Source organism: Chaetomium tenue (genome assembly GCF_020726465.1).
Source record: "Chaetomium tenue strain MPI-SDFR-AT-0079 chromosome Unknown F5144scaffold_2, whole genome shotgun sequence".
Taxonomy (NCBI): Eukaryota; Fungi; Ascomycota; class Sordariomycetes; order Sordariales; family Chaetomiaceae; genus Chaetomium; species Chaetomium tenue.
The window spans coordinates 5,096,894-5,110,489 of record NW_027117330.1 but is presented as its reverse complement, the minus strand read 5'-3'; the positions used below and the strand labels follow the sequence as shown (position 1 = coordinate 5,110,489).

The following is a 13,596-nucleotide window of genomic DNA, read 5'->3' as shown; positions in this document are numbered from 1 at the left end:
GCAACTGGAAGGTACCAGCTCCAAGCTACCACTACCCCAGGACAGTGAGCACGCATATATATCTTGCTGTCGCCTTCCTTGCTATCTTTGTTGCGGCCCGTATTTTTGTTCGCCGCACACGTCCACTTCAAACCCCTGCCTCGGGGCTCCAACCCTTCGACGTCAAGTACAATTCAAGCAACTTTTCACTTCTTAAATCTTTTGGGGAAAAAGATCGAGAGCGGTTTGCTGCTATTCCCGGGCCTCGAGGGGGTGCGCAAGAATCACGAACGGGCCTGGTGCGGGGGTTCGTTCCTCTGAGAGTTGTGCCCAGTCAGCTCGGAGGTCTCCGCAAGCTGCCCACGATGGAAGGCAGTGAGGATGGGCTAGGGGAGGATCATTACCCATGGTCAGCACAGGAAGCATCACGTGGTGTCAGCACCAGCAGCCCCAAACCGCCTTACGGCCCCTCAACAACGGGTCCGAGCTCGGTAACGGTTCCGGCATGGACAAGACGCAGCTGCTCGCCGCGCACATCTTCAAGAGGGTCTTCCGCAAAACGTCACAGCGGCAGCTCAGATGGAATTGGGAGTCAAGCATCAAAAGGAAAGGCAAAGGCGCCCATGGCCGGGAGCAGCGGCCACGTTGGTGATGGTTTGGAGGGCACGGAGATAGCCGGAGGCGGAGGCGACGGAACGCTGGGCCTGCAGTTTGGCGATGAGCAGTTTCGTCCCCTGCCAAGCGCGGACTCCACCGTCCCCAGGCACTTTTCCTTCTCACGCCCTCCTCTGCCGCCTCCCTTGACACCCCCGACGCTCCACGGCGGCGCCTTCTTCCCCTTCGAGAACCGCCGCCCAAGCTATGCCGTCTCGGTGCCCCCAGCACTCGACGCGAGCTTTATCCATCAGCCGAACCCAGAGTATGGAGCCTCTTCCAGTTCGGCAGACGTGCTCAGCTCCAGTCCTCCCAGTGCAAGCACCTTTCCCCGCCGGAGATCTTACACCAGGAACGTCCCCATCGGCATTCCCGTCCCGGCTGCCAACGCGTCTGGGTCCTCTTCCGCGGAGACGATGACCTCCGGAAGCACGACGAACACCTTCTCCCCATCGAGCTACCCGCCAACATCGCCCCTCCTCCCACCACCGCCACCGGGCCAATACGAGCTGCCACCATCGGCACCGCCAGCGTACGAGTTTGTGGGCGGACCAGGCGGGCCGGGCGTCTTCCTATCTCAGCAAGAGATTGATTTGCAAGGGGAGATCATATCGGTGATGGATGACGCCGGCCATGGATGGAAACGACACACCAGAGTGTACGGCGGCGGGGTATGTCTGGCTTGCGTTGCGGCTGCGGGGAGGGACGAACAAGGTGGTTTCTATGGGGATACAGTGCCACTTGAGGATCGGCGGCGGTAACGTGCAGCGACATCGCTTTCTCGTTTGGGAGGATTCGCCGGCGGAAATGGAAGCCTCGTCATTGAGCAGCCGCTGTTGATTCTGATGGTTTTCTGGTGGTGCGAGATCACCCCGGTCCTCGAATTGACGCACCAACGGAAAACTTTCGCTTATGATTCAGTCGGCCAGCGGGACGAGGTCGGATTTGAGTTGCAGGCGGTGGGTCCCATGCACGCCGAGGTTCGTTCTGCTCGCATGCTCGCGTCGGCTACTGCATGACCCAGGGCCATTCTGCATCTCCGATAGGCAGGCCCTACCAACCGTACTCGTATAGACCGAGTGGGGTTGTGGTTCTCTTCCACGGTCCGTTTGGGCGTTTAAGAGACTTGTTGGTTCTTGTGGTGGGCCACGGGCGGTTGCACCCGGTTATTGCATTGCGATGTTGGGACGGCCGTCCACGGTACCGCCGGCTGGGAGGTCCGTTCCTGGGCATACTACCAACGGAAACGCGAGCTGGGATTCGAGGTTCTCTTTGGGTAAGTGCCCGGCGAGCTCAATGGCTGAGAAGACAGCCTGGGAAGAGGGGGTTTGCAGCGGTGGTTTTAGTTTTGGTTACGATTATCATGACTTTCTTTTTTTCCATTTCAATACTCTATCATGCCATTCACAAGACGCTTCTGTCTTCAAAATTCTATACCTAATCCTGTCTATTCGACTTACATTGGTATGCATTGGTGGCGCACGCTCAAATACTTCATGTACATACGGATGCTGTACGGTTAGAAACAGTTTTACAAAATCATGGCCTTCATCTCAAACGCTCACTGTTAATACACTACCGCCACGCCCTTGTAAATATAGTTCGAGTCTTTCACGTCAATAATCAAGCAACACGCGCCCGCAACTGCGGTGAAACCTCACATGCTACCAAACGGACTGGAACCTGGTAAGCACCATATATTTGACTGCCCACGGTCTTGATAAAACCGATCATACCCTGTTACAAATCAACACAGACTTCACCGCACTCGAGGTGTGTTACGCATGTCCAACGCCACTTAGCCCGTAGACTTGCGAGCCAACCACTCCTGCATAGATGGCAAGTCGTCGTTTTCCTCGCTGCTGCATGGGAGTGGCGGAGACAACCTCCACTAATCCGAGGTGCGTACAGCAATCTAGTGGATAAATGGGGGCTCTTCAGCTCCCAGCTATCACTGATAACCCCCCCAACAAATCGAACTTCCCAACCCCGTCAGCGTCACAGTCCTCACGAGCCTAAATCCCCGAACGATATCGGACTCGACACCCAACACCTGTATCACCTGTCCCCCCACCGCGGCATCGATATCGCCTCCCGCGTCCGCCAACAATCTCTCCAATACATACGCCGCAGCGCGGCACAGCCCTATCCCCCGGGGGTGGGGGAGGGGGGGGAAGGCAAGGCTGACGGCGATCATTGCGACTCTCCGGCCCCAGCCGAAAACCTGAATGCCGCTGCCCCAGAAAAAACCGTGACTTGAGCGACCCCCCCAAACCGTGCCGGGCGGAACCTGGGTAAAATGCCCGCGGGGGGACGGAAAATCGGATGCCTAAAATTCTCACGTCATCTGGCGCCGCGCCGGGGCATTACAGGCGTACACACAGTAAGTACATACATATAAACAACGACACTAGCACTAGTGGAGAGAACGCGCCGGTTACCCCCAAGCTTTATTTCAATGTTCACCCCCGGGGGGTTGGTGGGGAGACGGAGATGGAGCTTAAGTGGCGATGATGAGGTGCTCTGGTCGATTGGTACTGCCTTTGATGCCTGTTGGTTGTAATCGTTTGGCATGGATGGGGCTGGTTGGAACAATGTTGACAGGGGCGAAGTGTTGAGGAGTAATCACGCATGGGGGTTAGCTCTGAGGGGCGTCGGTGTGAACAACAAGGCAATAATACTCTTTCCGGGCCTGAGTTCGATCTATTACTCAGCTGGCGTTGCTGCTACCTACCGCAGAGAGGGGAGTCGCTGCCAGATCAGGAATGAACTCAATGAAAGAGGAATTTCGACGCGCCTCCGCTTCATCCGTGAGCTGACAGAGAAACATGTAAGTCCAGTACGCGGCCACATGGTACCGAGACCCCGGCGGAAAGTTGTACAAGTCCGTTCCTCCCCGAAAATATCTGCGAAGGTTGGTTCCATTTACCCCGGATTATCGATGACATGCGTGGGGCGGTGGTCCGGGAGGATCGGGCGGAGATGAGATGAGGCGGATTGCTGACACCAACTCCGAAATTGGTGCCCGGTCCCTTATCCGCTGATCATATAAGGTAACCTGCTTGGAGATATACACTAAATCCAAGTGTACAAACGCTTGCAAGGACGGACAGCAATGCCCCCTGAACCTCAGCCGTCACCTGCTTTTGCTAATGCTTCAGGGGTTATCACTCTTAAACGTTGAGCGGAGGCTTGGGATAGAGCCAGGATGGAAGGACACCTCAGCAACGTGGCGTCAGAGGAGGAGCCTGTCACAGCTCGAGACGCAGGGGTACGTCAAATCGGACAAGCTGACAATATCTCTCCATTCGGTTAGACTTAGAGGAGAAGAACGCGGAGTCACGTTTGCCGACGACTTGGTTCTAAGACAAATACTGTTGGCAATCTTAAGTTGAGTTGCCCGAAACCTATTCACTGCCCGGGGAAAAAGTCAACTCTGAGCCTACCAAGCCTGTTAAAAGCTTGATCTAATAGAACCTAGCATGCCCAAGCGACGGCACAAATATGACAGGTAGGCTCCAAGATACACGCACGATTTTCTCGTACTTGTTGTCCCGTTAAGTTGTCTTTAGCTCTAGGACCCTACGGTGATCCATGGGATCATTGGCGACAGCAACCCATTGTCAGCGCGTCAGAGAGAGGAGTATCTGCTTGGGCCATCTCACAAGTTTGATCACGACTATTTGCTTCTCGACACTAACACTCTCTGTAGGAGTTGTTCATGACTCTTAGATGAAACAAAGCTAATAGTGAGATTCGATTGCGTTACGCTACACTTCTAAAGAAGCTTCACCACTCTGCGGGTGTGGATACCTACTACGAATTGTTGATCTCAGAGCGGAGTTGTGTGTGCTGGCTTGATGCTCACCGCTTCTACTATACATAGCGGCGCTAGGATCCCTTGCTGCGGTTTCCCTGCTTTCTGTTGAAGAGCCATGGGACAGTCTTCGCATCGGCGGGCCCAGCGAAAAGGGGTTCAACCCAAGCCGGCGTCGTGCCAGTATGAACCTTGAACCAGAACAATTCTTCTTAACCGCATGATGACTTGCCCCTAATTTCATCTCTGAGTGATTCTAGAAGCATTCATTTCTTCACGTTTGTCAGTTTGAATGGGGTCTCACAGCCACGTTCATGACTCAGGTTTTGTATGAGCCCCTTGGATTCGCAAGCCCAGTTCCTGTCGACGGAGCTTTTTTTGTTTAAATCTTACAGACAAACCCCGGCAAACACGCGTCATTAAATGGTGCAGGCAGGTCCTTTCCAAATCGGTTCAGTTCAATATGCTCTCGACTATTCATGTTAAACCTAGAGATGTCACGAGACCCAGGGACTGATGGCGCTCTCAAACCGTCCGTCCAAACACGAAGTCTGGTGGCAAAACTGAGTCGTGCAGCATGAACGCCTAGGCATGTCCGGTTTCTTCACGGGCACTGTGTGGGTGCTGCATCATACTCAGAGCTGTTGGCGCCAGGTCAACAGCTCAGCAAGGTGATTTGTGAACCCCGGAACTGTTGGCGTGCGAGTCTCTGTCTCTAACCACCGCCTTGTACATCGGTGATTGGAGCGGACATTCCAATGCCGCTCAGGCCCGCGCATGAAATGAGATGCTGTCATAGGTAGTTGAGCGCTGCATGGGAAGAGTGTTCCTGAACGGGCTTGCTCTGCCACATGGATGTTGGCTCCAACGACTCGATCGTCCGAACATCTGCCCCAGCGCGGTGATTACCGAAACAAGACAGTCCCCCACAGCTGAAAAGCGCGGCGCAGCAGCCGTAACCAGCTGCCTATGGTATGGAGCTGGGCCAGACTCCATGAACCCAAGACATTAACTGACGCGTTAGTTATATCACACGTTGACCGTTTGTGGGTACTTGTTCTCCCTTGAAGTGCGGGATCACTGTCATGCCACGACATGAGTAGTGCAACGGCGACACTCCCACCCTGTCGGTAAGATTGCGCAGAAGGTGTCGAGAAAGGAACCAACAGTTGGAGATCGGCGCTGGGGTTGAGCGGTTAAGCGCTCTTGCGTGCAGCTTGGCTTGCCGGCGCGCCATCACCAAGACGGTTGCAGCGGGGCTGGGGCTGGGGAAGTGATTCATGCGCGCGGGCATGCAGGGTCTGCAGGTGGTGTTTCATCGAGGCGCTGCCTGGGGAGATCGCAGGCCAGCTGCGGGGTTGCCATCCTCGGCCGTCTCTCGCGGCGCGGAGAGGGGAGAGCAAGCCGAGAGCACTGGCCGCGATTTCTTGAGACTGAACGGTCGAGGGTGCCTTGGAAGAGTGTTGGCCAGCCTGATTGCCTGTCCGGCTGGCTTTCCGGGTCGCGTGAGATGGCTCGCAGAACTACAGCCCAATGTCTTTGAGATGGTGGGAGCAAGATGGCCAATCGATCAAACGAGCGAGGATGCAGCCACACTGCAACCCTGTGCGACGTTCAGGGGGTTGCAGCCAGGTCCAGATCTGTGACCCCCTTCAGTGGCCGTCTGTGGCACCCTTTGAGTTCTCCTCGAGAGCTGCTTTGGGGTCTGCCGCGATTGCCTCTGGACAATGACCTTCTGTTGGCGTTTCAAGAATCTCCCTGGCTTGTTCAAGGTCGCCCGATCAGGTCTTCTGGAATCGGGGTTTCGTTGCTGCCAAGACGGCCATCTCGCCGTTTGGCCCAGGACCCATGCCCATGTCGCTAGGGCTGCCCGGGCGACCAGGAGGCCAGGAACAGGAAGCCATCCCGACCCCGATTGCAAATCTTCTGTGGAGTCGTCCCTGCCACGAGTTCCAGGAAGCCCCCTTCTGCGCGCATGGATCGCAATCTGGAAGATTTCCAGCCATCAATGCTGGTGCAATAGTGGCAAGACATTAAGCTCCTCACGTGGTGTTCCTGGCCGAAACGGGAAGCGCGGTAATGAATATGGAGCATACTGTGCAGAATGTTCGGATAAAGCGCTGGCAGGGCACAGGGAGCGAGGCGCTTCCCGACATGCCATCGGACGAACAGGGGTTGAAGAATGGAGCTCGAAGCCGGCCTCGCGGGCCAACGAAGGCGTTGGAATGACAGCGGCCGATTCTGATACAGATCAGCCTCCCACAGATAAAGATGGCTACTATGTAGGTAAAAAAAAAAAAAAAGGCGTGGTTCCTGAGAAAATGGATGGGCGAGACCAGAATTGATCAAAGACCATGGAAAGTGGGCGCTCGGCGATCTCGACTGTTCCCGATCACGAAACGGAAGAAAACCAGGAAGCTGCCGCCAGATTTGCCCTGAATTGCTGGAGCGCATGGGCTTCCAGCGTTCTTGCTGGCTACGGCGAGCCCCCATTGGACTGTTTCGGAGCAGGCGAGCAAAGCACCTTGCTCCATCCGGGTTAGCGGCGGGTTGCGCTGGCCTTCGTTTCGTAACCCGAGACACCGGGAAAAATAACAACACGGGTGCCTCCACTAACAAGTCCATACTGGTATTCTTATGACAAACTGTTAGCTACAAGTTGGTGACTGTTTTGAGAGACGGTACCTTGGCAAACCTCGAGGCGACCCCGCTTATGTCATTGTCCAATTCGCGATGGATTATGGCCCTCTGATTGGACGCTTGCCCATCGCTCCTCTTGCCCCAGCGTGGCAGCCATGGCGCACACGCCATCTCGCCCTCTCCGTCTGCAGGCGTGCAGGCCCAGCAGCGCTCCATTCAATCACGGTGGCCCGCTATCCGCTCGGCCCTTGCCTGCGACAGGTTCCCCTGCCGCGGGACCCCAGCTCGCCGACCACTCACGTTGCGAGGTAGCTCCTTTGCCCCACCCGCTCTCGCCCAGTCTCCATCGATTCCAGCCTTCATCTCTCGTTTCCGACGAAGCCCTTCCTCCTCCTCTTGCTCCCTCCTCTCCTCTTCGCATCACCAGCACACCACCCTTCCTTTTCGTGCTTTCCCTCTTCCTCCCTTCGTGGTGCGTCCCTGCGTCGTCGCCGTCGTTGCTCGTCATAATTCTTTGGCCTGACAACCAAAATTTCCCAATCATCGCCGCATTCACTCGACCCACTGCACAAATCGCGATACAAAAAAAAAAGATTAAAAAAGGAGGCATCTGGAAAGGCTCACCACAAAATCATTTTAATCCTTGTATTCTATTTGCGCACATATCATCCATTTCGTTGCCATTGCCACTAGCTCCGGCCCGATCGCTTTTCGTCTCTATTCGACACGCGGCAAAGGTTAATTTTCAGACGACGAACGAGTCAAACAACTCGAACCCATTTGGCATTCGACCGAGAAAGAACCAATTCACTGCTACGGAGCTCGCACAAACAAGACCACAAATTCCAGGCATTTGTTGCCTTTCACGGTCGCGAGGGGATTTCCCGGTCCACCCCAGCTGTTTCTTTGACGGTTCGATTCGACATTTGCAGCACAAAACACCGCACTCGGCTCAGCTTTTCCTGTTCGATTCTCGACCCCCGTCTGCATCTCGCCACAGCCGAAGCATCGCCAGGAAGTCGCGTCTTTTAACAAAGGCCTGCCTCCGTCATCGAAGACAAGGCGCCTACAAGCAACACTGGCCTTCTCTTTCCTTCCGCAATCGTTTTGCCCACTTTGACGCTCATTCAGCACCCACAGCCTCTCGGCAACATCGTTAATACCATCCTCGCATTTTCAGGTGATCGGTTTTTTTCACCAACACCCATTATTCGATTTGATTGTCCGAGACAAGGCATTCTCTCATCATCGTTTGTTCGGGGCCTCTGCGAGAGACCAAATAGACTCAGTTGCCACAAGTTGAGCGTTCGATCACGTCTTCTTTGCCGCGGCCATTTGCATCAATACTTTCTAATATTCACAACAACGAATTCGCGTCTTTCGACAATCCTCGAGTTCGTCTGTGCCATCAACCTTTTTCGCGTCACGTCTGAGCCTTGATCACGTCGCAATGGACGCTGGAAGTCTCGCTCAGATGTCACACGCGCATCTCAACCAGGCCCACGGCCTGACCATGGGCTCTGGTCTGGCATCCCGGCGTGGAGGCCAGAACATCAAGCCGCTTTCCTTCGACACCCTCAAGTCACCCGCCGAGCGCGGCGACGGTGTGCCGACGCCGCGCACTAGCCGGTCGCACCTGCTAGCCGGTCTTCGCACTGCGCCCAAGTCGGCCACCGCCGCCAGCTTCCCGAATCTTCCTTCGCCGACGACTGCCATGCCCCAGGGCCGGAACCGCAACTCGATGGCCCCCGGAATGTTTGACTCGGCCAGTCTGTATGGACCCAAGACATCGATGCCTCGATTCGCGAGCCAGCAGCAAACCCAGCAATCCCAACAGGCCCAGCAGCACGCTCAGCAGCAGGCTCAGCAGCAGGCTCAGCAGCAAGCCCATCAACAAGCCCAGCAGCAGGCCCAGCAGCAGGCCCAGCAGGCGTATAACCAGCAGATGGCTGCATTCAATCAACAGTACACCGCCGAGCAGGTGCTGGCTCCCCCGCAGCTACAATTGGACGAGACTCGCGAGCACATTGATCCCAACCTCCACGCCCAGCTACTGTACACCAACGCGTACTTGTCCGATCAGCAGCAGCGTCTCCAGCAGCAGCTCAAGGCTCTGCAGGCGGCTGCCCAGCAATTCCAGGGACTGAGCATCAACGGTCAACCCCAGATGATGCAGCAGGGCTACCAGAATGTGTACCAGCAGCAGCTGCAGAACGTTCAAGCGATGATGGCGCCTGCCACGCAGCAGGCCGGTGTCTACACCGTTTACGATCCCGTCACTGGGGGCCCCTCCCTGTATCTGGACCAGAACCAGGCTCAGGCCCACCAGAGCCAGCTTAATGCCCAGCTCCACGCACAGCTCAATGCCCAACTTGCGAACCAGGCCCAGCTGGCGAACGCATACGCCAATATGCAGCAGCCCGCCGTTGGCACTCCGCGCCTCCAGGTTTCCCCTCCGCCGTCGGTCCCCAATGCATCAGGCTTCCGGATCCCGTCGCCGCCGCGCCGCTATGATTCCCCGGCCGAGACCCACGCGCCTCTGCCGCCTCCGAGCGCCAACGCGTTCCGTCGGGGCCATAAGAAGGCCCCGTCGGTTTCCAACAAGGCTCACCTGTCAATCGCGACCAACGAGGACCCCCTCAAGTCGGCCGGTCCCAAGACGGCTTCATTCCCGCTCACACCTTTGACCGCCGGCTACGGGCCCGGCCAAGGTCGTGCTGGCGAGCACCCCGTCCGGCAGCCACGGAACCCCCCGTCGATGGATGAGCTCAAGTCCAAGCCGACCTCCAAGCACGAAGGCAGCAAGAACTTTGTCACGCGTACCCGCCGGTCGGCCATCCACAACCTCGTGCGGGCTGGACTTGAACGGCGCAAGGAAGCGCGGAGCTCTGGCAGCATCAGCCCCATTTCTGAGAGCACCGAGGAGCTCATCGAGACGCCCATGACGGACAACGACAGCGACTCCGGCCGTAGCGGGTCGGGCAGCCTGATTGACCGGGACGAGTGCAGCCTACCCAGCTCGAGAACTAGTACCGGCAGCTGGGGCGCCATCGGCTCTGACCGGCCGAGCTCGCGGCAAAAGACGCATCGGTCCAGCGTGGACAGCATCCCCTCCGACTCGGAGAATGCGCCGGGCAGCTTCGCCAGCCTGCTCAAGAACAGCAACCGGACCGTCAAGGTCGGCGGCGAGGTCCAGCGCAAGGCCCGGCTCGTTCTGGGCAGCACCGAGAAGCGCAAGCTCGCTGTCTAGTCAACAATGGGGTTTGGGGGATGGTGAGCCGGACAACCGGACCTTACGCTAATTCACGATTATGCCCATGTTTCTTATATTTTTGTTTCCTTCTCGTCCGCCCTTGGGCCTATCTCGAAGTTGGGTTGCAGCGCCTCCCAGGTTCGGGGCTATTCCTCCGGCACGGACACGGCCTTACGAAGTTTTTTTTTCCTTGCTACTACCCTTCTCGAGACGACCGGGATCTGTGACGTTCGACAATCGGTTTACGTTTAAGGAACCCTGCTTCTTTTCTCCTTTGCGGTAGGACGGTGTTATTCTTGGTTGCATTTTTGGGGAGCAGTGCCTTGGTCTTTTTCGACTTCGATTCTCGACGGCATCAAAACCCTGCCGACTTTCATCTCTCTTCCACTGCACTGGCATTGTGGAGGCCCGATCTTGCTCGGGCCCGGCCAGGTCCTTCGATTCCATTCTTACAGTCCTTGACCGGCACTCAACAGCAACCAAACCTTGCCACGTCTCTCGGCGGTGCTTTTTTTTCATGGCTCGGGAACAGGCAGCCCGTAGCTGAACCGACCGTGGCGGTTTGGAGCATGGGGATATCGGCCATATGAGCGGATGGATGGGGTAGCTGGGATATCGGGGGTTTCTTTTGGGGGAGAGCAATCAATGCACGCACGCACGGTTCGAGGGTATCATTGCACGTCCGCCCGGGGACAGACTTGGGTGTTGATGGCGTGGTTCCTTGGCGTGCTAGTATGGGGGGTCTTTGAGGGGACGGCAACAAGGTTTTGCGTTGGAGACGGGTTTTGACTCCCCTCATCCGATCGGCGCCTGGTTTGCGGTATGGGAGAGGGGCGGGCTCGAAATGCCGGACGACGGCTTGTAGCTAGCTACCCTCCTTAGTCTTCCATTCATGGTGCAGTATTGCCTGGTTTGATAGCACTTGTGCGTTTGTTGATGTGTGATGGTGTGTGCTGATTTGTGGTATGTGACCTGCTTGTTCCATGAGTGAGCTTTCGTCTTGGCCTGTACCAACCCTGATGTCTGACTTGGCATCATGTTAAGTTGAAGCACACCTTGACTACGCGAGTGCTAGCGAAGTAGACTGACTTGGCTAAGTTTGGCCTATTATTGTGTTTATATGTCCCTTGGGGTGTTAACTCTGGTATAAAGCGGTATGATATCCTGTCTGTCATCGATGACCACCACCACACCAGACTGACTACAATGATACACTACATCCGTACCACCTTCCTGTAGAACCCCAATCTGAACCCCCATTATTACCTCCCCGACCTAGATAGCAACTAACTACCTTACCCATCCACACCCCCCCGCCACACCACCCCATCCATATTCCCCCACGAAAACTGAAAACACACCCCCCTCTCCGCCAACCGCCTCTCCACCTCGGGCACATCCTCCTCCTGCCACTCCTCCGAGCAGACCACGTCCTCGTCCGCCACCGACATCCGAAACAGCCCCAGACTCTCCGGCGCGCACCCCTCCACCACCTCGGCCGCCTCCAGCAGGCTGAAATCCCCCTCCCCGACGCTGTACCCGCCCCAGGCGCACTTGAGCGTTTGCAGGCGCGGGCAGCTGGTCAGGATGGCGCGGAGGGAGGGGACGTCGAGCACGCTGTGGCGCAGGTCGAGGTGCGTGAGTTGGAGGGGGGTGAGCGTGGTGGGGGGGAAGAGGGGTGGGGGCGGGTCGTCGTCGTCGGGGCTGTAGTAGGACGGGTTGGGGCTGGTGCCGTTGAAGTAGGATAGGGTGAGGGTGGTGAGGTGGGGGGCGGCGTGGAGGAGGGGGTGGAGGCTGGGGAGGTCGATTCCGCCGTCGCGGCGGTCGTGGTGCGTGAAGTGCGCGGTGTGGAGGTGGGGGAGGGAGGAGGGGGCGTTGAAGCGGAAGGTGGGGATGTCGGAGGCGAGGGTCGCGGTGATGGTTTGGAGGTTGGGGCAGAGGCTGGCGGTGATGTCGAGGGGGAGGTTGTGGAAGGGGGGCGCGAACATGTCGGCTAGCTCGGGGGAGCCGTGGAGCTGCCAGGAGAAGGTCTCTTTCTGGGTGGCGGAGAGGGTTTCGTGCCAGTCGTGGAAGTGGGTGGTGAAGTAGTCCACGAGGGCGGGTGACGAGTGGGATGGGTCGGCATTCCAGTAGTCGTGGAAATGGAGGGCAGTGGGGAATTGGGTGAGGTCTTTGCGCGCGAGGAGAGTGCGGGCGAGTAAGGGCCACTTCCGGCCTGTGAGGTGGTGGTAGAGGTGGGGTGTGGCCGTGATATTGAGGCGGCGTGATAACAAGCAGAGCGAGGCGAGGAATGAGATGCGCGTCTCTTCTGTGTCATTTGGACCCTCCGTCTTGGTCGGGGCGCAGTGCACGCAGAACGGCCGGATGATCTGGTCGGTGAGCTCGACGGGGAGGTCGTTGATACCCATTGTGCGCAAAGGTATCCGACGGAACAGAAATCTTTAATCTCCTGCGACTTAATTTCGACTGTTAACTTAATCAGAATGGCGAGAAAACTGAAGCTGCACGACGGTTATTGCATTGGAGCCTCGCCAATGCTCTCTTTTGGTTGTTCAACAACGAGAAGGTTACGACCTTGGCTCACCTTACCGTTAAGCGCCCGGAGTTGGGTCCAGATGCCTCCGACTACGGCCTGGGCTTGGAACTGTGGGTTCCACGACTCCCAGTCATCAGAATTGTTCAGAAAAAGCAGTCTTGCCGTTAATGTTGTCGTTCACTCTGTTGTGTTGAATTGTTGAAATAATATTCTTGGTGCGATTGAATCCAAGCGTGTAGTCGAATATGTTTGTTGGGGAAGCCAATAGGTACACGGGTACCCGTGGATTTAAAGGTACACGGGTCCCGTGGCGATGACTAAGCCTGCTTCTACGTCTCCTTTTCGGGCATGACGAGTTCCCGAAAGGCGCGAAAGATCCTAATCAATAATGTATTGTCTTTGGCCTATAAATCGACATTGAAGCCGGTAGAAGTCTTACGAGATTCTTGACTACGAGCTTGCCGAGGCCCTATACTTGCCTAGCCTATTATGAATACAAAGCCTGCTGTTCCTCAATATCTCTCTCAATCCTCCTCCAGAGATCACCAACACCTCTTCTCCCTATATCAAATGGTTCGTGTTCCCTCTCTTGAGCTACCAAACCTTCAATCCTATCTTCTTCTGCTCTACTCCAATCCAGGTAGGCCATCATCTCCTCCTTCGTCCAGTCCCTTGAGCCTGTTGAAGTCGTACAGTGCTTTGTCATCTGCTTATAGT

At 56.4% G+C, this 13,596-nt stretch overlaps 4 protein-coding genes across 4 annotated transcripts; 3 read left to right on the top strand and 1 right to left on the bottom strand.

Annotated features, from left to right (window-relative positions):
• Window positions 1–344: 344 nt before the first annotated feature.
• On the top strand, window positions 345–1,251 carry F5144DRAFT_591018 (uncharacterized protein; the record flags this gene model as incomplete). Its single annotated transcript, XM_066790217.1, has 2 exons — window positions 345–1,007; window positions 1,165–1,251. The coding sequence occupies 2 exons, from the start codon at window positions 345–347 to the stop codon at window positions 1,249–1,251; spliced, it is 750 nt and encodes a 249-aa protein (XP_066647411.1).
• Window positions 1,252–5,961: 4,710 nt separating this feature from the next.
• Window positions 5,962–6,832, top strand: F5144DRAFT_149658 (uncharacterized protein). Its single transcript, XM_066782461.1, has one exon. It carries the CDS (start codon window positions 6,178–6,180, stop codon window positions 6,793–6,795), a length of 618 nt encoding a protein of 205 aa, XP_066647410.1. The 5' UTR covers window positions 5,962–6,177; the 3' UTR covers window positions 6,796–6,832.
• Window positions 6,833–8,395: 1,563 nt separating this feature from the next.
• On the top strand, window positions 8,396–10,576 carry F5144DRAFT_149622 (uncharacterized protein). Its single transcript, XM_066782460.1, has one exon. It carries the CDS (start codon window positions 8,541–8,543, stop codon window positions 10,338–10,340), a length of 1,800 nt encoding a protein of 599 aa, XP_066647409.1. The 5' UTR covers window positions 8,396–8,540; the 3' UTR covers window positions 10,341–10,576.
• A 750-nt stretch (window positions 10,577–11,326) lies between these two features.
• F5144DRAFT_565043 (uncharacterized protein) lies at window positions 11,327–13,124 on the bottom strand. The gene has a single exon (XM_066788469.1). It carries the CDS (start codon window positions 12,749–12,751, stop codon window positions 11,639–11,641), a length of 1,113 nt encoding a protein of 370 aa, XP_066647408.1. The 5' UTR covers window positions 12,752–13,124; the 3' UTR covers window positions 11,327–11,638.
• Between the last annotated feature and the right edge of the window lie 472 nt (window positions 13,125–13,596).